Raw genomic sequence first — 20,628 nt, 5'->3', positions numbered from 1 at the left:
AGAAGAACTGAGTCCCTGTTGGCCTTGCTGCTGCTCCCACAAGCCCTAGTCCAGTACTTCACTGGCAGACTCCACGTCATCACTCCAACCTGCACACTGACCCCTGACCTCTGTTACACTGCTGTCCCTTAGCACTGCTGTGGCACCAAATCCCAGCTTCAAACACAACCAGGGCCTCACTCTCTTGAAACCCCTTCTGAAACCCTAGGACAGAACACAGTCAGGCCAGCCACCAGTACCACTGCCACCGCCGACACTTAAAAGGTTGATTAACCGAGCATGCCCAGAATGGGCAGAAGTGTGTGGGGGAGGGGTGCACTCCAATTCATTTCAATAATAGAGGATGCCACATCAAAGGTAGAACTTTCACAGCTCTCCACCACTGTGTGCCATTCAGAATAAGGTTTGGAACTATGAAGCGTATTGGCACGACATCAATTTAATGATGGAAATCTTAATTTGATAGAGAGAGTGTGCATGGAGAGCGAGAAGGGGAGAGAGACGGAGAGAGAGCTAGACTGCACGCAGTGATGACTTCATTCTGTGGGTAGATGGAGTTGTGAAAGTGGTCATTGATGCAGCACCCAAACCCAGTCAGAATGTCTGAAGAAGGGCGCTTCGGTGAAGGCCCTAGACCGTAGCAACACCAACAGAGTGGCTGGAGGATTTCATTAAATACTCCAGCTAGACTCTTTATCACAGTGGACTCTAGTGCTTTAATACAGCTGTAGTTATTCATGGGTTAAATGTTAATAACAGGGCACAGCAGACTTCCATTACTGGTTTAACCTCAGCTGCACCACAGTCACATAACATAGTGAAATGCTAAGCTATCATTAACTCCCCATATGTCTTAGGGGAAAACAATGTCACTTTTATACAGACTATTTCTCTTAGGGGTTTGAGTAAATCACAGAGACAATAGAGGACAGGGTGGGATCACTTGCAACAGAAGTTATGCTGCTGCCACGACTGATCTTTCCACAGATTGTCTTGCTGCATCTGACTGTGGCACCTCTCTCTCTCTCTCTCTCTCTCTCTCTCTCTCTCTCTCTCTCTCTCTCTCTCTCTCTCTCTCTCTCTCTCTCTCTCTCTCTCTCTCTCTCTCTCTCTCTCTCTCTCTCTCTCTCTCTCTCTCTCTCTCTCTCTCTCTCTCTCTCTCTCTCTCTCTCTCTCTCTCTCTCTCTCTCTCTCTCTCTCTCTCTCTCCCTCTCAAGTAAGTGTGGGGGAGAGTGGAGTGGAGTAGAATGGGTTGGAGGGGGCTATTTTTCAATCTCCAGGCTGATAGTAGTTCCACGGTATGATTGATAAACCATCATGGATTGAAGCTGATAGTAATATGACTGTTACGTCTGATCTTTCATATTTGCCTCATGGATCCAGATGTGTTTTTTCTGCATGGGTTCCATTCTGTAATTACCTCTTGGCTCCTGCCCCCTGATGCCATTCTTTCCCTGTCATTACCCAGTCTCCTGCATGCCAGGTCCAGGTAAGGACCAAATGGACTTGGCTAGTGCTGAACTGAGCCCAGGCACTCACCCATCCCTGCCGTTCCCTGCCCTCCATCCACCATCAGCTATACAGCCATCAGCCATGCCCCTGCAACACACCCTCACTCAGAACCTCTCTCTCTCTCTCTCTCTTTCTCTCTCTCTCTCGTTCTCGTTCTTTATCTAATGGTAATTACTCTACATCATCTAATAACACTATACTACTTAATGACAGTCACTCTCTGCAGCTCAGCGTTCAACACCATAGTGCCCTCAAAGCTCATAACTAAGCTAAGGACCCTGGGACTAAACACCTCCCTCTGCAACTGGATCCTGGACTTCCTGACGCGCAGCCCCCAGGTGGTAAGTGTAGGTAACAACACATCCGCCACGCTGATCCTCAACACAGGGGCCCCTCAGAGGTGGTTGCTCAGTCCCATCCTGTACTCCCTGTTCACTCATGACTGCACGGCCAGGCACGGCTGGCCTGATCACTGACTACGACGAGACAGCCTATAGGAAGGACGTCAGAGACCTGGCCGTGTGGTACCAGGACAACAACTCCCTCACAACATGATTAAGACAAAGGAGATGATTGTGGACTACAGGAAAAGGAGGACCGAGTGCGCCCCCCTCTCATCAAAGGGACTGTAGTGGAGCAGGTTGAGAGCTTCAAGATCCTTGGTGTCCACATCACCAACAAACTAACATGGTCCAAGCACACCAAGGCACTCGTGTAGAGGGCACGACAAAACCTATTCCCCTTCAGGAGACTGAAAAGATTTCTCTTGGGTCCTCATATCCTCAAAAGGTTCTACAGCTGCACCATCGAGAACATCCTGACGGGTTGCATCACTGCCTGGTATGGAAACTGCTCGGCCTCTGACCGTAAGGCACTATAGAAGGTAGTGTGTACGGCCCAGTATATCACTGGGGCCAAGCTTCCTGCCATCCAGGACCAGCCACCCTAGTCATAGACTGTTCTCTCTGCTACCGCACGGCAAACGGTACCGGAGCCTAGTCTAGGTCCAAGAGGCTCCTAATAGCTTCTACCCCAAAGCCATAGGACTCCTGAACAGCTAATTAAATGGCTACCCAGACTATTTGCATTGCTCCCCCATCTTCTGGAATGCGGCTGTTACTCTCTGTTATTATCTATGCATAGTCACTTTAATAACTCTACCTACATGTACATATTACCTCAATTATTCGACTAACCAGTGTCCCCGCACATTGACTCTGTACCGGTACCCCCTTGATTTGAAGTGGTAACACAATGATTACTATATGTAGGCCTATGTTTTGACCAATGTTTCAAGCAATGCTTATAAGCTAATGAAAGTAAACACTATTCAGCCACTCACCGTGTAAATATTTGTTTGCATGACAACATAAAACAGTTAAAATGATTTGTTTGAGCGGCAGGTCTCAAGGCAAGGGAGAGGGTACGGCACTAAATGAGAACAGATTAAAGCTGTGAAATCTGTACCAAACCCCCTCCCCAACACATTACACAACCAATAGAACACAATGACTTTCTGCGTGGCTGTGATTGTATTTCTGTCCCTTCGTGGCAGTCTGGTAAAAGAGTCTCATTGGAATTCATGAAATAGTTTTCTCACGGCGTAGCACTGTAAAATCAATATATTAACTGTGCCGGGGGGCTAACACTGTCAGGAGATTGTGTTTATGCACCCTGACCCGTTTCTCTGAGTGGCGTGCATTACATTTGAACCGGGGGAATTATCTCCGTACGTTTGAGATGATACACGATGATATAACACTATACATGGAGTGGCCCAGGTTGATCTTATTCTGGAATCTAGTACGTGTGCAGGCGTATGGCTGTGTGTGTAATTGTGAGTGTATGTGTGCATGAGCGCATGTTTCTATAAATATCTCTTTATGTGTGTTTCTGAACGTATATATTGTACTGTATGTATAGAGTACATGTATACGAATCTATGGGTGCAGTTTTGTATGTACATCCTGTGAGTGTGTGGATACTAACAGGGTATGTTTGAGCTGTGTGTGTCTGTGTGTGTGCGTGTATGTGTTTTGTGATGATGGGCTTAGTGCTCATGAGGATGTGGCCTAGAGAGCCTGCAGGAAAAAGAGATGTTGTCTTCCTTTTATTTATTATACTTATTTTGGTTGATTACTTGAGGGGTTGATACCAAGAGTCACATTCCATATTTCATGTTATGCCCATAGTATGAAACATTATAAATAATTTATATGTTACAGGATTTTTTTTTAAATCAGGAAACAAGACAACATTTGAATTCAGACAATCAAACAGTAGCTATAAAGTTTACTACTATAAACCTAAACTGATTGATTTACAGGTTTGGGTTGAGTTACTGTCTCTTGACAAAATCACTTGTTGCATGCTTTATGGGGCCAAGTTCACAATTTCCATGCAAATATTCATACTGTGACACAGTCATGGTCATAATTTACAATACAGATAAAGGAGCTGCCTTCCCTTTGACTGAACCACTCCCTACAGGAGGGAGAATGGGAGAGGCAGGCAGGGTGCTGAAAGGGAGGGAAAGAAGCTAGGGAGGGAGCCAGTAGGAAGGGAGTCTGGAGATGGGAGGGAGCCAGGTGGGAGGGAGCCGGGAGCCAGGTGGGAGGGAGCCGGGAGCCAGGGAGGGAGGGATGGAGCCGGGAGGGAGGAAGGAGGAGGGAGGGAGCCAGGTGGGAGGGAGGACGGAGGGAGGAAGGTGGGAGGAAGGAGGTGGGAGGGAGCCAGGTGGGAGGGAGCCGGGAGCCAGGGAGGGAGGGATGGAGCCGGGAGGGAGGAAGGAGGAGGGAGGGAGCCAGGTGGGAGGAAGGAGGAAGGAGGGAGCCAGGTGGGAGGAAGGAGGAGGGAGGGAGCCAGGTGGGAGGGAGGAGGAGGGAGGGAGCCAGGTGGGAGGAAGGAGGAGGGAGGGAGCCAGGTGGGAGGGAGGAGGAGGGAGGGAGCCAGGTGGGAGGGAGCCGGGAGGGAGGGAGGGATAGAGCCGGAAGGAAGGAAGGAGGAGGGAGGGAGCCAGGAAGGAGGGAGGAAGGAGAGAGGAAGGGAGCCAACAGGGATGGAGGGAGCCAGGTGGGAGCCTGGAGGGATCCTTGAGGAAGGGAGCTGGGAGGGAGCCAGGTGGGAGCCTGGAGGGATCCTTTAGGAAGGGAGCTGGGAGGGAGGGAGCCAGGTGGGAGCCTGGAGGGATCCTTGAGGAAGGGAGCTGGGAGGGAGGGAGCCAGGTGGGAGCCTGGAGGGATCCTTTAGGAAGGGAGCTGGGAGGGAGGGAGCCGGGAGGGAGGCAAGCCCAGAGTCTCAGCTCCTGTGTGGGATTGACAAGGAGCCATAATATTTACAGAGACGGTAGATTGACTTCTGAGAAATCAATATCTGTTATGACCCTGCATTCCGTCCTGAACCTGGGAGGTAATGGGATATCTGCAACACTTGGCTAAGAGAACTTCATGCCTGTCTCTCTATATTTATCTCTAGTCTTCTCTCTCTCTCTCCCTCTCTCCCACAATTAAATTAAATTAAATTAAATTCAATTTAAGGGCTTTATTGGCATGGGAAACATATGTTTACATTGCCAAAGCAAGTGAAGTAGATAATAAACAAAAGTGAAATAAACAATAAAAATGAACAGTAAACATTACACTCACAGAAGTTCCAAAAAAATAAAGACATTTCAAATATATACACTACTGTAACGATGTGCAAATAGTTAAAGTACAAAAAGGAAAATAAATAAACATGAATATGGGTTATATTTACAATGGTGTTTTTTCTTCACTGGTTGCCCTTTTCTTGTGGCAACAGGTCACAAATCTTGCTGCTGTGATGGCACACTGTATTAATTCACACATTAGATATTGGAGTTTATCAAAATTGGGTTTGTTTTTCGAATTCTTTGTTGATCTGTGTAATCTGAGGGAAATATGTGTCATATAATATGGTCATACATTTGGCAGGTTAGGAACTGCAGCTCAGTTTCCACCTCATTGTGTGGGCAGTGAGCACATAGCCTGTCTTCTCTTGAGAGCCAGGTCTGCCTACGGCAGCCTTTCTCAATAGCAAGGCTATGCTCACTGAGTCTGTACATAGTCAAAGCTTTCCTTAAGTTTGGGTCAGTCACAGTGGTCAGGTATTCTGCCACTGTGTACTCTCTGTTTAGGGCCAAATAGCATTATAGTTTTAGAGCCTCTCTCTCTCTCTCTCTCTCTCTCTCTCTCTCTCTCTCTCTCTCTCTCTCTCTCTCTCTCTCTCTCTCTCTCTCTCTCTCTCTCTCTCTCTCTCTCTCTCTCTCTCTCTCTCTCTCGCTCTCAACCTCTCTCGCTCTCCACCTCTCTCGCTCTCCACCTCTCTTGCTCTCCCATTCTCTTCCCTGACTTCCTTTGATAACCTGAACAGACAATATAATGGTCAAATGTCAATAATTAATGTCAGAGCATTTGGAAACTTTCAAGTGTATTGACTGGACCATTAATTTTCTTGAGGCCGTTAGTGAGGGCAGAGCAGACAGACAGACAGACAGACAGACGGGGGGAGGGAGGGAACGATGGAGGGAGCCCATCTGTGGAAGCACCGAGCAAGTCAGCCTCATTATCTCCCTTTCCCCGATTTCCTCAAAGAGGAAATCATACACACTCATACTCATACTTATATACACACACACACACACACACACACACACACACACACACACACACACACACACACACACACACACACACACACACACACACACACACACACACACACACACACACACACACACACACACACACACACACACACACACACACACACACACACACACAGAGAACCCCAACCGGCACATCTAAAGGTCAGGTCAACCAGCCCTAAACTCATTCCCATAAAGGTGGAGGTCTATTAGGTCACAAACTGTGCATGAAAGCCATCCTTTTATTTCCCTGTGTAAATCACATTTCAGTGTCGGGGGTATGGAGCGTGTTACTGTGATTGCATCTGTGCACTCTATACTGGTATTTATGAGGATATATAACAGCATATCGCTTAGTATTAGGAGAGGAGTTATCGGTCACTGTGGAGGAGTGCTGATGTTTGTTTGGGTTTGTGGGGGTGCATGCTTATATGTGTATCTACATGTCCAGGCAGGCTGTGTGTTGGAGTGAGAGGATGTGTGTGTGTGCTATTGATGTGCATGTTTACTCATAAGCAGCAGTCCCTGCGGTTATATCCGCGGGGCAGGTGGGTTTAGGGTCATGAAATAATGTATTTTGTGGAAGAAGAGCGGGTGGGTGGCGGTCATCGATAAAAAAGATGCATTAAAAAATGTATACATTTATAATTCTTGTGCTATTCATATCTATAGGCTACAGTGAGGTTTTTTGTTCATCATTTTGATCTGGTGTTAGTGCGTAGCCTAAGCTTCAGGGCCCAACTGTAGCGCGCCAAATACACGGCAATCACCAAATGCTTTCCAGAACTTGGGCAGAAAAGTTCATGTCAATCCACTGAGGCAAAAAGGACATTGTCAGAGTTTAATTCAATAAGAGAAAATTGACGAAATGAAAAGTGGAAATGAAATAAAATGGAGGGACAGAACAGTAATGTAATTTTTGTGAAAGATTTTGTGAAGTGGTAAAAGAAATGAAAGCAGTTATGTTACGTGCGATGATTGTGAGGTGCTATACAAATTCAATAGTCGTCAGACGGGAACTGTAGCCTACTGTTCAGATGGGTTAAATGGAATAGTAGCCTAACTGAAATCTGGACACTGGCTGTAGGTCTATAACCTCTCACATAGTCTAATATAACATTAACTCCTGCACAATTAAGCATTTCTTGCAGTAAAATGATACACCACATGTACATTTTGACTCATGAACAGGAGTGGAGAAATATGATTAATTTCAGAATATTGAGAGAATGAATGCACAGTTAGGGATCATCTGTAAAGGTGATCTTTATCAGCAACATAAAAGCTGACATTATTTCAACCACATAAAATATGCATCCAGGCTGAACTGAAATCTTATCAGAAATATGTTAGGTGCTTTTCATTGCTTTGTATTTCCTTGAAACTGATGTCATTTGAACATTTTGCACAGAAAATGTTACTGATTTTCTTTTGTTATTGCATTTCCTCACCGGTCCCTAAACATCTGCAGTGCAAGAAAAGTTGAGATAAATGAGAAAACTTTACTGATGTCAACTAGATTGAAGCATTCATCGATTTATGACATTATTCGGGTGATCAAGGGTTTATTTAGTCTTCTAGGGAAGTAATGACAGAAGAAAGGCTGCATGTATCTAATTATAGATATGTTGACTACCATGGCCTCCTGAGTGGTGCAGTGGTCTAAGTCACTGCAACACAGTTGTTAACTGTGACACTAGAGATCCTGGTTCAAATCCAGGCTATGTAGAAACTGTCTGTGACCGGGAGACCCATGGGATGGCACACAGTTGTCCGGGTGAGGGGAGGGTTTTGCTGGCAGGGATGTCCTTACCCCATCGTGCTCTAGCGACTCCTGTGTGGTGCTGGGCGCATGCACACTGACACGGTTGCCAGGTGTACGGTGTTTCCTCTGACACATTGGTGTGGCCTAGGTTAAGCGGGCATTGTGTCAAGAAGTAGTGTAGCTTGGTTGTGTTTTGGGGGACGCATGGCTCTTGACCTTTGCCTCTCCCGAATCCGTATGCGAGTTACAGCGGCAAGACAATGATTACCAATTGGATACCATGAAAAAGGGGTCAAAAGTAAAAAATGAATAAGAAGAGATGTTGACTAGCCAACCAAAAGGTTGGAATATATACGCTTAAAAAAGTTATACGCTTAAAAATCAGCTGTCTGACTGTACGGCACATGTTCTATTGGCCTATTTTCAGGTTAGGGTTGGGGCATCAGGGCATCACCTTTATCACAAATAGTTGGGTGTTTGCAGATGGGTAGTTAACAATTGCGGGCAGGTGAGGGTGAAGAAACAGCTGAGTGCATATGTGACTAGTTTCTGGAACTAGGCATATGTCACACGTCACTACTTCACAGGAAAGCCATTTGAATACAAACTTGTACTTAAAAAAAAAATTTAATGCATTTTTGGGCAGAAATGCCTTCTGGAACATGTGAACTTTCATGTGCCTTAAAAACAAACGTATATGCCACCTGTAAATACAAATAAAATCGTTAAATTACAGAGCCTAATTGGTTTAGCCATGGAAAAAGTCCAACCAACCTTCCCGCTAGCCATGATTGGCTGAGATAATGAGTGGGCTGGACATGCCAAGAGATGAGTTCATATTGGTCTACTATGTAGAAGCTTCTGTCTATAATATACTCTAAGCTGGTCAGTATGTATAGGTAATCCTTTCTAACGTATCTTTTTTGAATGATATCATGTAGTAGAATTGCATAAGTGTTGCTCTCCACTTTCTGGAGGACCACGTTTTGAAATCAGTGAAATTAGAGTATAAAAGCTAAGGAGATGGAAACACTTCTGCCGTTTGATTGCAAATGTGCAGACGGAGTCGAAAAGAGAACACACAGAAGGCTGTTGTATAAAACACCTGTCTCCGGATTACATCTTCATACTAAGGGCAACCATGGCATCCGTGACAGAGAGGGAGAAGCGTCCATCCATGTAAAATAGTCTAGTAAGCTACATTTTCATAAATTACACCTTAAGTTAGCTAGCTAGCTAACATTAGCTGGTAACTATTTCAATACAATGTTTATAATGTCAGTGCTACAACTGTCGATAAATGTAGCTGGTAATTCCGATTTCAGAGCACATTTCAGAGCACTTTCGTCTGAGTGTGCCAGAGCGCAGAATAACTGATGCATTTATGAACGCTCAACACCCATTGAATATGGCCAGTGTCAGTAAACGTTGGCAAAAAAGCGTAATTAAATTGTTGCCAACAACACATTTGCAGTCACCAAAGCTGTGCATAACATAAAAACAGCCTAACCAGCTGCTCCAGTGGGAGTGAAATGAGCTGTTCTCTCTTTTGTCTCTGGAAGTAGCTAGACAGCTAGCCAACATTAGCCAGTTAGCTTCGGTGCTCGACTGCTGTTGTTAAGTCAGAACGCTCGGATCAACTCTACTTTTCATCCAGAGCGTCCAGTGTGCACTCTGAAAGCTCTGAGAGTGAAACGCTCTGAATTTACAAACAGCCAATCTGACATTGCCCAGAGCACACTCTGGCACTCCAGATTCAATTTACGAACACCTGTAGTATAAAGCAGCGTTTAGTCTTAAAATCTTTGGTTGTTTAGTACATAGCCTCACATGTGAATCCTTAAATAGATGGGTGGGGCTAAAGCTTAAAAGGGTGTGAACGATGCTGAATGGGTGTAGACAGTTCTCTGCTGCCAATGCCTGAAATTAATTGCAAAAATCACTGAAGTCTTATATCTCCCTCATTAACTTAAAGCATAAGCTGTCAGTTTACCAATCATTGCACATGTACACAGCCCATGTGTAAATAGCCCACCCAACTACCTCATCCCCATATTGTTATTTTTATTTTTTTCTCCTTTGCACCCCAGTTTCTCTATTTGCACATTCATCTTCTGCACATCTATAACTCCAGTGTTTAATTGCTAAAATGAAATTATTTCGCCACTATGGCCTATTTATTGCCTTACCTCCATAATCTTACTAAATTTGCACACACAGTATATAGATTCTTCTATTGTGTTATTGACTGTATATTTGTTGTGTAACTCTGTGTTTATGTTGCACTGCTTTGTTTTATCTTGGCCAGGTCGCAGTTGTAAATGAGAACTTGTTCTCAACTGGCCTACCTGGTTAAATAAAGGTAAAATATATATCTTTTTTAAAGACAAAGAAGAGCTCTCCAGTAGGTACCAAAATATTCAGGGAACATTTTCTCAAAAGAGAGGTTACAAGTTTATCAACTTTCAAAGCAGAATTACTTTCCCATTGTTTGATAGGTGTAGTGAATGATATATCATTTTCTAGCTCTGAGTCTTTACTATTTATTTTTTATTTCACCTTTATTTAACCAGGTAGGCTAGTTGAGAACAAGTTCTCATTTGCAACTGCGACCTGGCCAAGATAAAGCATAGCAGTGTGAACAGACAACACAGAGTTACACTTGGAGTAAACAATTAACAAGTCAATAACACAGTAGAAAAAAAGGGGAGTCTATATACATTGTGTGCAAAAGGCATGAGAAGGTAGGCGAATAATTACAATTTTGCAGATTAACACTGGAGTGATAAATGATCAGATGGTCATGTACAGGTAGAGATATTGGTGTGCAAAAGAGCAGAAAAGTAAATAAATAAAAACAGTATGGGGATTTAGTTTTATCCAATGTAAAAAACACAATTTCGAATTTTGCTAAGACCAAATTGAGCCGGCCGGTCACGTATGTGTGTCTGTGTATGTGTTGTTTAACCATTATGTGCTACCACTATTCCCTTGAAAGGTCTATTGCTGTCACCTAACACACACATGATTGGCTTACCTAATCCAATGGGTTATCTTTCAGCCCCCTGTGATTGGCTGACCCCTCAAGAGAGTGTCACAACCGGACGCAGCGTTAGACCATAATCATACAAGCTTGACCTGACACATCATGGCACTCCCTGCCACGGTAACGCCTCTGAAGGCTGCATGGGCACAGGTTGCTAGGCAACATGCCACAGGAGCTTTCAGATTGGATGGATGGAGAGTCGGAGACCAACAGGCAGAGAGGAGAAACATGGGAGAAATGGCAGTGACAAACATGGAGAACCAGGGGGTGACATGGTGCTCTTCCGTGGAAAACATCCCTCTCTTTCTACCCCTGTCTGAATCCAAAATCCTTTCCTTTCTCACAGCTCTCTCTCTTTCTCTCTTCAATTCTTTCTGCCTCAAGGAAGACTCTTCTCATGTGCAAGTGAATTAAAATGGGTTGCCATATCGTATGTTGGAGACGAGTGTACATGTACTGAGAAAAACAAGGACATGATCCTCCTTTCAACATGTAAGCGATGTACTGCATCACGTTAACACAAACAACCGAATTACGTCGTGTTCATGTGGAGGTGAACAGTGTTTTACAGTTATTGTGTGAGAGCCCCACGGGGGGGGGGGCTGGAGTTAGGAATGGAGATGGAGTTAGGAACCCTTACTAGAAAAGGCTGCAGTAAAAGTGTAGTAACTGCAGTCAACTGTCGTATTTTGGACTGCAGAATAGCTGTAGTAAGAAACACTGTGTTATTTTGGATGCAGTATTTGCCACATAATGCAGTTAAACTGCACTCTGACTGCAATCTTTTTTCGTAAGGGAAACCCTGCTCTAGGTTGTTCATATTGATATAAATACACTGCACCTTTACTGTCACGCCCTGGCCATAGTATTCTGTGTTTTTCTTTATTATGTTGGTTAGGCCAGGATGTGACATGGGTGATTTATGTGTTCTGTTTTGTCTAGGAGTTTTGTAGTCTATGGGGTTGTGTTCAGTTGAGTGTTCTAGGTAAGTCTATGGTTGCCTAGAGTGGTTCTCAATCAGAGGCAGGTGTTTATCGTTGTCTCTGATTGGGAACCATATTTAGGCAGCCATATTCTTTAGGTATCTTGTGGGTGATATTTTTCCTGTCTCTGCGTTCTCTGCACCAGTTAGGACTGTTTCGGTTTTGCCATGTTTTCGTATTTTGTATAGTGTTCACGGTTTTCATCTTTCATTAAAGCTGTTTATAAATAACCACGCTGCATTTTGGTCCTCCTCTCCTTCCCAGGAAGAATATTGTTACATTTACTTCCGACTACCTCATCCCAATTGCTGTATTTATTTATCTTGCTCCTTTGCACCCCAGTATCTCTACTTGCACATTCATCTTCTGTACATTTATCACTCCAGTGTTTAATTGGTATATTGTAAAGTATACCTATTGGTTTACTTTGCCACCATGGCCTATTTATTGCCTTTACCTCCCTTATCTTACCTCATTTGCACACACTGTATATATACTTTTTCTACTGTATTATTGACTGTATGTTTGTTTATTCCATTTGTAACTATGTGTTGTTGTATGTGTCAAACTGTTTTGCTTTATCTTGGCCAGGTCACTGTTGTAAATGAGAACTTGTTCTCAACTAGCCTACCTGGTTAAATAACGGTGAAAAAATAAATAAATACAAACTTGACAAATACATCTACTTGACAAAAAGTTTAGTTCAGCTTAGCATTAGCTTCTCCCTCACCTTCAACTCAGTCTCACCTTTGAGTAGCTTTTATATGTGTGTGTAACTGTTTGTAATAGCATGTTAATATGGGTGTGTAATGAGGCATACTCTCAGTCTCACGACTGACACTAAATTATTCCTCTGCTCTGTTGTTCGCAACAAACTTTAGTCTGAGACTACCATCATTGAAGTGATTTGTGGTGATGAGGAGCGCAAGAGGCGTTGAACAAAACAAAGTAATCAGTGGTTGGATCATCTCTAACCAAATCAGACTATCAAAGTCAAAGCCAAATTTTCAAAAACACCTCTTTATCCATTTGTGTTCTGGCTATGGCACAATCCATCGGTTTCTGGACAAATCAGGCAGCCACGAATGTGTTCTCATTCGGTGATGGATGGGGGACGTACTCAGATCCAAACTCATTGTGGATAAGAAACTAACATCTGTGGACGTGGAGTAGCATTTGGCTGGAGAATTGTTTTTGTATTTATTTATTTTTTACCTTTATTTAACTATGCAAGTCAGTTAAGAACAAATTATTATTTACAATGACGTCCTACCCCGTCCAATCACGGACCAATTGTGTGCCGCCCTATGGGACTTGCAATCAAAGCCGGATATGATACAGCCTGGAATCGAACCAGGGACTGTAGTGACATTTCTTGCACTGAGATGCAGTGCCTTAGACCGCTGGGCCACTCAGGAGTCTGAGTAGCCAGGCAACCATACTCTATTTTGTTTATATTGATATAAATACACTGCTTCTTTACCTGACAAATAAACCTAGAGTCTGCTGTACGTATGTTACTCCTATACAGTGGGAGTTTGTTGTTTGTCTCAGTGCATTGCCGTCCTGCCCATCCAACACCCCTGGCCAACCCCTGGCCTGACCTGAAACAGCCAACCAGGCATAGTTGGAGATGGACACAGAGAGACAGCCAGGGACAGAAACCACCATCAACTCTAATCAACGTGGCTGTCATGATTATGTCCAAGGTGCTTTAATCTGTGCCCAGGCAACAGGCAACTATTCTACAGAGCGACTATGACAGGTGGAGGCAGGATGGAGTGATGGAGGGGTGAGGGGGGTCTGTTTGGCCGCACACGCCTGTGCTGTCGAAAACGTCAAACTGGCATCCTCTCTGAACCCTGGCCCTAGCAGAGATCTGAGACACAGTAGGGATTCACACGCCAAATGGCAGGTGAACACTTAACACAACACAGTAGTGATTCACAAGCCAAATGGCAGGTGAACACAACACAACACAGTAGTGATTCACAAGCCAAATGGCAGGTGAACACTTAACACAACACAGTAGTGATTCACAAGCCAAATGGCAGGTGAACACAACACAACACAGTAGTGATTCACAAGCCAAATGGCAGGTGAACACTTAACACAACACAGTAGTGATTCACAAGCCAAATGGCAGGTGAACACTTAACACAACACAGTAGTGATTCACAAGCCAAATGGCAGGTGAACACTTAACACAACACAGTAGTGATTCACAAGCCAAATGGCAGGTGAACACAACACAACACAGTAGTGATTCACAAGCCAAATGGCAGGTGAACACAACACAACACAGTAGTGATTCACAAGCCAAATGGCAGGTGAACACAACACAACACAGTAGTGATTCACAAGCCAAATGGCAGGTGAACACAACACAGTAGTGATTCACAAGCCAAATGGCAGGTGAACACTTAACACAACACAGTAGTGATTCACAAGCCAAATGGCAGGTGAACACTTAACACAACACAGTAGTGATTCACAAGCCAAATGGCAGGTGAACACAACACAACACAGTAGTGATTCACAAGCCAAATGGCAGGTGAACACAACACAACACAACACAGCAATGCTACTATTCCATATCTTATTTGCCACTTGGCTGTGGTCATTACATTTACATTTACATTTAAGTCATTGAAGAGAATAAATTCTCTGTGGTAACTCACTGAGGTAAATAGGGGTTAGATAAGGCTTTAACCTCAACGGCCTGAAACAAAGGACAGCACTATTCTATTAAACTCATGGAATCCGTTTTTATGTCTCCAGTATGAAGGAAGTTAGAGGTAGTTTTGCGAGCCAATGCTAACTAGTGTTTGCACAATGCCTGGAAGTCTATGGTATCTACTAGCATGCTAGCAGTTACTATAGATTTCCAGACATTGCGTTAATATTAGGTAGCAACTTCCTTCAAACAGCACGCAGAGATATAAAAATGGTATCCACAAATTCATCTCAATCTGGCGATGGAGAAGTAGACATAGGGCTTCCTTGCCCCGAAGTATCCCTTTAAGTTCGGAGGAAAGAGGGACAACTAAGGTTCCTGGTAGACTAAGCCTGCAGGAACACAATATAGGATTGATTACATTAGATTTCCCACTACAAGACAATGACAGAGTTCTAATTCCAAATATTTAAATATGTGGGGCTTGACTATTTGATACCAGAATACCTGGCATTCTATAGAATGTGCATCAGGAACAATAAAATGTGTTTATAATACATATTGCTTTAATTCATTGAGATGTTGCAAGTGTATTGGAAGCATATACTATTTGAACCATTCATATCAAACCAAATAATGTTATTGTCCTCAGATTGAATAACATATCCTAGAATAAAGCAGGATTCTGTAGAAAAGAAACATTAAACCACAGCAAATTCTCCAGTGCTAAATCAACACTGACAGTCTTACATTTAACACTGGGCCAGTGTCTATACGGAGCCACACTTTTGAGTGTTAAATGAACACTGCTTAATGCTGACGCTGTTAAACTTTGTCAGTGTTAGGGAATTAACACTTTCAGTGTTATGAAATTACACCTGATATAGTATTTTTAACACTAGGAAGTGTATGTAGTTTACACCAATGCTGTTATTCAATTATCAAGTGGTCTGTATCTCTTGACAAGGTCATTCGGAGAAGAAAATCAACCTATACGCTGACTCGGTGAGTGCGTTTATAAAGAAGTGCACTGGAGATGTTGTACCCACTGTGACTATTAAAACCTGCCCTAAACCGTGGATAGACAGCAGCATAAGTGCAAAACTGAAAGTGTGATCCAAACTACCTGCTCTCCTTGACACCTACAGCACCCGATGTCACAGGAAGGCCAAAAAGATCATCAAGGACATCAAGAACCTGAGCCACTGCCTGTTCACACCGCTATCATCCAGAAGGTGAGGTCAGTACAGGTGCATCAAAGCTGGGACCGAGAGACTGAAAAACAGCTTCTATCTCAAGGCCATCAGACTGCTAAACAGCAATCACTAACTCAGAGAGGCTGCTGCCTACATTGAGACCCAATCGCTGGCCACTTTAATAAATGGATCACTAGTCCCTTTATACAATGCCACTCTAAATAATGGCACTTTAATAATGTTTACATATCTTACATTACTCATATCACATGTACATACTGTATTTTATACCATCTATTGCACCTTGCCTATGCCACTCGGCCATCGCTCATCCATACACTTACGTACATGTTCTCTTTCACCCCTTTAGACTTGTGTGTATTAGGTAGTTGAGGAATTGTTAGATTACTTGTTGGATATTACTGCACTGTCACAGAACTAGAAGCATTTCGCTACACTCACATTAACATCTGCTCCCCATGTGTATATGACAAATAAAATTAGATTTCAGTGTTCGGTTAAGGACATTACAATAATATTTAAATATTTACAAGTCTTTGCCACATGCTCTTATGTACGCATTTATAAAGACTTCAAAACTGTCAGCAGACATGCTCAAACTTTAATGAACATAACCATAGACCACTTAAACTGTTACAACATTTCCACTCATGGGTGGCCAAAAATACCTAATTGAAAGCCACACCCCCACTAAGCCACCTCTTCAATATGATTTCCCTGTGTGCCTTGCCTTTTCGAGTGAATTGGAGAGTTACCACCGATGATGAGAATGGCGCCGGAGGGAATGGCAGTTATTTTACGGGCTCCTGACAAATTGTGCTATTTTGTATATTTTTGTGTTGATCTTCTTTTGTTTACAATGTTTCCACTATCGTTTTCTATGACCAAAAAGAGCTTCTAGACATCAACAGCTATCACTAACTTCGATTTGGTCAATGACTTCTCCTTCAATGATTCGGAGGTGAAGGACATATTGATTATCCTGGACCATAAAACCTAACGGTCAAAAAGGGAAATGGTTCCAATCATTTCCCCACCTTTCATTTTCCCATAGGGGATTTTTGAAACACTTCAAATAAGGGCTGTGTTTAGTGTAGGCTTATCCTGGCATGACGTTTTGAAAACTGTGTAAATCTCTCTAGGACAAGGTGACTTTTATCAATATATTTGCCTGTATTCAACCCCCCAAAAATGAAATGCTAATTAGCTGCAAATGTGGCTATTATAAAGAACTACAAATGCCATGATGATCTGGATGAGACTGCTGAATTGAGGCAAAGGTAAGAATCTCTGGATTCACTATCTAATGTAAGCTAAATGTAGTAATAAATTGCCTAATTTCTTTAAATGGACAATTCTGTGAACTTGTGCAAGTTTAAAATTGACACAATACCTGTTAGCAAAGGTGTCAGCTAGAGATGACGTGCAGGAGCTTTCAGGGATTTGTAGATTTGCATGATGCCTACTTGAACCCTAATTAGCATTTTCAAATATGAGCGTACATAGAGCCAAATAAAAATAAAAGTCACCATGTCCGAGAGAGTTTTACATAGTTAACAAAACGTCAAGCCAGGGTAAGCCTACATGAAACACAGCCTTTATTTTCAGTGTTTCTAAAATCCCTTATGGGAAAATAAATGGTGGAAAAACGATTGAAAACATTTCCCTGTTTATCCACTAGGTTTTAGTGGGTATTATGACAACTCCACTTTGAGGCTCTATAGAGGACGATGCGCAGGCACCCTGGTGAGACTACAGAAGCAAAATTTTAAAAACTACTCTTCTATTGGCGAAAACGAACTAACTGATTGGATTAGTTTCGAAAAATGTATGCTATTTATCTTTGTGTAGCATAAGATGAATCAATCAATGCAAAAACAATCACATGCAAAAACACAGATATTAAAAACAATCCCAAAAAATCTACCTGCAGTAGAGCATGCTGGGAAATATGATAAAGAAGGGCGTAGTTTTGATGAGACTGTTTTACTGTTTTACTGTTTTACTCTCCACAGTGTAAAACAAGAACTCTGCTTGTAAACACCAACACTGAGTGGGTAGTTTTACATCACTGAGTGCTAATACTCATACAGAGTAAATTGAATTGCTGAATCAACACTAGAAATGGAACACTGAAAATTCAACACCAATCAATTTGCAGTGTACCCACCATGGCCGCCTGCGGACGTCATACAGGTCAATCTTATTGGGTGCTCTCCATGGAGTGGCTGGGGAAAGGAAGAAAAGTAAAACATCATTCTGAACATCAGCTTGATCTTTTTTATTTATAGTTCAAGTTGATAATACCCTTATTAATAACGATCTGGGACCTACCTGGGTAATATCTTGTGACCCCCGTGGCGCTGCCGAACACCTGCCAGCGCAGAGAGCTGTCCTCCCGGCGGTTATCAATGAAAACCCTCTCCAGAGCCTGGGTCCAGTTCAGCTCATTCAGGATGACTGGTGCTGCAGGACAGGATGAGAGGAGAGGAGGATACACTGTCAGCATAGTGTGTACAGTACAGCACAATCAACATGGCAATGACCACACTAGCACTGAGGGTAGAGCAGATCACATGCTTATACTGGGTGTTCAGGATAATAAAGAAGTAATCCAAGACAATATGATGTCCTACAGGCCCTAGTTTTGTCATACCTGGACTACTGTCCAGTCGTGTGGTCAAGTGCCACAAAGAAGGAAAATTACAATTGGTCCAGAACAGGGCAAAACGGTTGGCCCTTAAATGTACACTGAGACCTAACATTAATAAAATGCATGTCAATCTCTCCTGGCTCAAAGTAGAGAAGAGATTGACGTCATCAATAGAGATTGATGTCATTACTAGAACTAGTAACATGTTGAATGCACCGAAATGCCTGTTTAAACTACCAGCACACAGCTCAGACACCCATGCATACCCCACAAGACATGCCACCAGAGGTCTCTTCACAGTCCCCAAGTCCAGAACAGACTACGGGAGGCGCACAGTACTAAACAGAGACATGACTACATGGAACTCTATTCCACATCAGGTTTTTTTATTTTTTTTATTTCACCTTTATTTAAAAAGGTAGGCTAGTTGAGAACAAGTTCTCATTTACAACTGCAACCTGGCCAAGATAAAGCAAAGCAGTGCAACACAAACAACAACACAGAGTTACACATAGAATAAACAAACATAAAGTCAATAATATAATTGAAAAAGTCTATATACAGTGTGTGCAAATGAGGTAGGATAAGGGAGTTAAGGCAATAAATAGGCCATAGTGGCGAAATAATTACAATATAGAAATTAAACACTGGAGTGATAGATGTGCAGAAGATGAGTGTGCAAGTGGAGATACTGGGGTGCAAAGGAGCAAAAAAATAAATAATAATAACAGTATGGGGATGAGGTAGTTGGATGGGCTATTTACAGATGTGCTATGTATAGGTAGCTGTGATCTGTGAGCTGCTCTGACAGCTGGTGCTTAAAGTTAGTGAGGGAGATATGAGTCTCCAGCTTCAGTGATTTTTGCAGTTCGTTCCAGTCATTGAAAGCAGAGAACTGGAAGGAAAGGAGGCCAAATAGGAATATGCTTTGGGGGTGGCCAGTGAAATATACCTGCTGGAGTGCGTGCTAGGAGTGGGTGCTGCTATGGTGACCAATGAGCTGAGATAAGGTGGGGCTTTACCTTGCAAAGACTTATAGATGACCTGGAGCCGGTGGGTTTGGCGATGAATATGAAGCGAGGGCCAGCCAACGAGAGCATACAGGTCACAGTGGTGGGTAGTATATGGGGCTTTGGTGACAAAACGGATGGCACTGTGATAGACTGCATCCAATTTGCTGAGTAGAGTGTTGGCGGCTATTTTGTAAATGACATCGCCAAAGTCAAGGATCGGTAGGATATTCCGTTTTACGAGGGTATGTTTGGCAGCATGAGTGAAGGATGCTTTGTTGCAAAATAGGAAGCCGATTCTAGATTTAATTTTGGATTGGAGATGCTTAATGTGAGTCTGCAAGGAGAGTTTACAGTCTTACCAGACATCTAGGTATTTGTAGTTGTGCACATATTCTAAGTCAGAACCGTACAGAGTAGTGATGCTGGACAGGCAGGCAGGTGTCATGACGTTGGCCTGGGGGTAGGTTTATGACCGTCATAAATACCTCTTTCCCCCTTTTTCCTCTCTCTACCCTACTGATGTTACATGTGCAAAATCCTTGGTTAACATAGAGATTCTGGGAACATCAGAAGGTGGGGGGAAATGAACTATATTCTGGTAATCCGACCAATGGAACATATGCGGTGGTACTTAATGAATATGATGTCAGTTCGGTTGTCATCTGAGACATTCTCATCAATGATAAGATGACATAAACTCTACAGTGGAAAGTCTACACATCAGAGTTATCGGATTCACATGGAATTGTGGTTCAATTTAAATGTTTACTACTTTGTATCCTGTGAGTGCTATAATGCCCCTCTCCTAACACTCCCGCCCGCCCCACCCAATTCCTCATCTCCCCATTACCTGTGATCTGCTACCATATAAAAGGCTTTCAGTTCTTTACCCAATACCTGTCCTGCTATTTATCTCTAACTTTGCATCCTGTGCATTCCACCAACCCCCCTGCAACAGAGAAAGGCTTTCAGTTCCTGTTTAATAGCTGAGCTGGAGTCAGAAGATGGGGCACGCAATCAGAGGTTTAATGGGCTCTTGATTAAAGGAGAAACAGGACGAGGCGCTGAGCTGAGCATAACTTCACTGGCTTTCCTG

General features: G+C 43.1%; 1 protein-coding gene across 6 annotated transcripts in view; it reads right to left on the bottom strand.

The window, feature by feature from the left end:
* The window catches only part of LOC124002966 (voltage-dependent calcium channel subunit alpha-2/delta-2-like), a 359,322-nt gene that overhangs the window by 75,755 nt on the left and 262,939 nt on the right, over window positions 1-20,628 (bottom strand). For all 6 annotated transcript variants that reach the window (XM_046310832.1, XM_046310833.1, XM_046310834.1 and 3 more), the window contains 2 exons: window positions 18,201-18,332; window positions 18,037-18,094 (listed from right to left, as the gene is read on the bottom strand). In XM_046310832.1, coding sequence (XP_046166788.1) covers window positions 18,037-18,094; window positions 18,201-18,332 — 190 coding nt within the window. The remainder of the gene's footprint in view (window positions 1-18,036; window positions 18,095-18,200; window positions 18,333-20,628) is intronic.

Source organism: Oncorhynchus gorbuscha, linkage group LG18 (assembly GCF_021184085.1).
Source record: "Oncorhynchus gorbuscha isolate QuinsamMale2020 ecotype Even-year linkage group LG18, OgorEven_v1.0, whole genome shotgun sequence".
NCBI classification, from domain to species: Eukaryota; Metazoa; Chordata; class Actinopteri; order Salmoniformes; family Salmonidae; genus Oncorhynchus; species Oncorhynchus gorbuscha.
The sequence above is the reverse complement of the archived record's forward strand: the minus strand, read 5'-3'. Positions and strand labels throughout refer to the sequence as shown.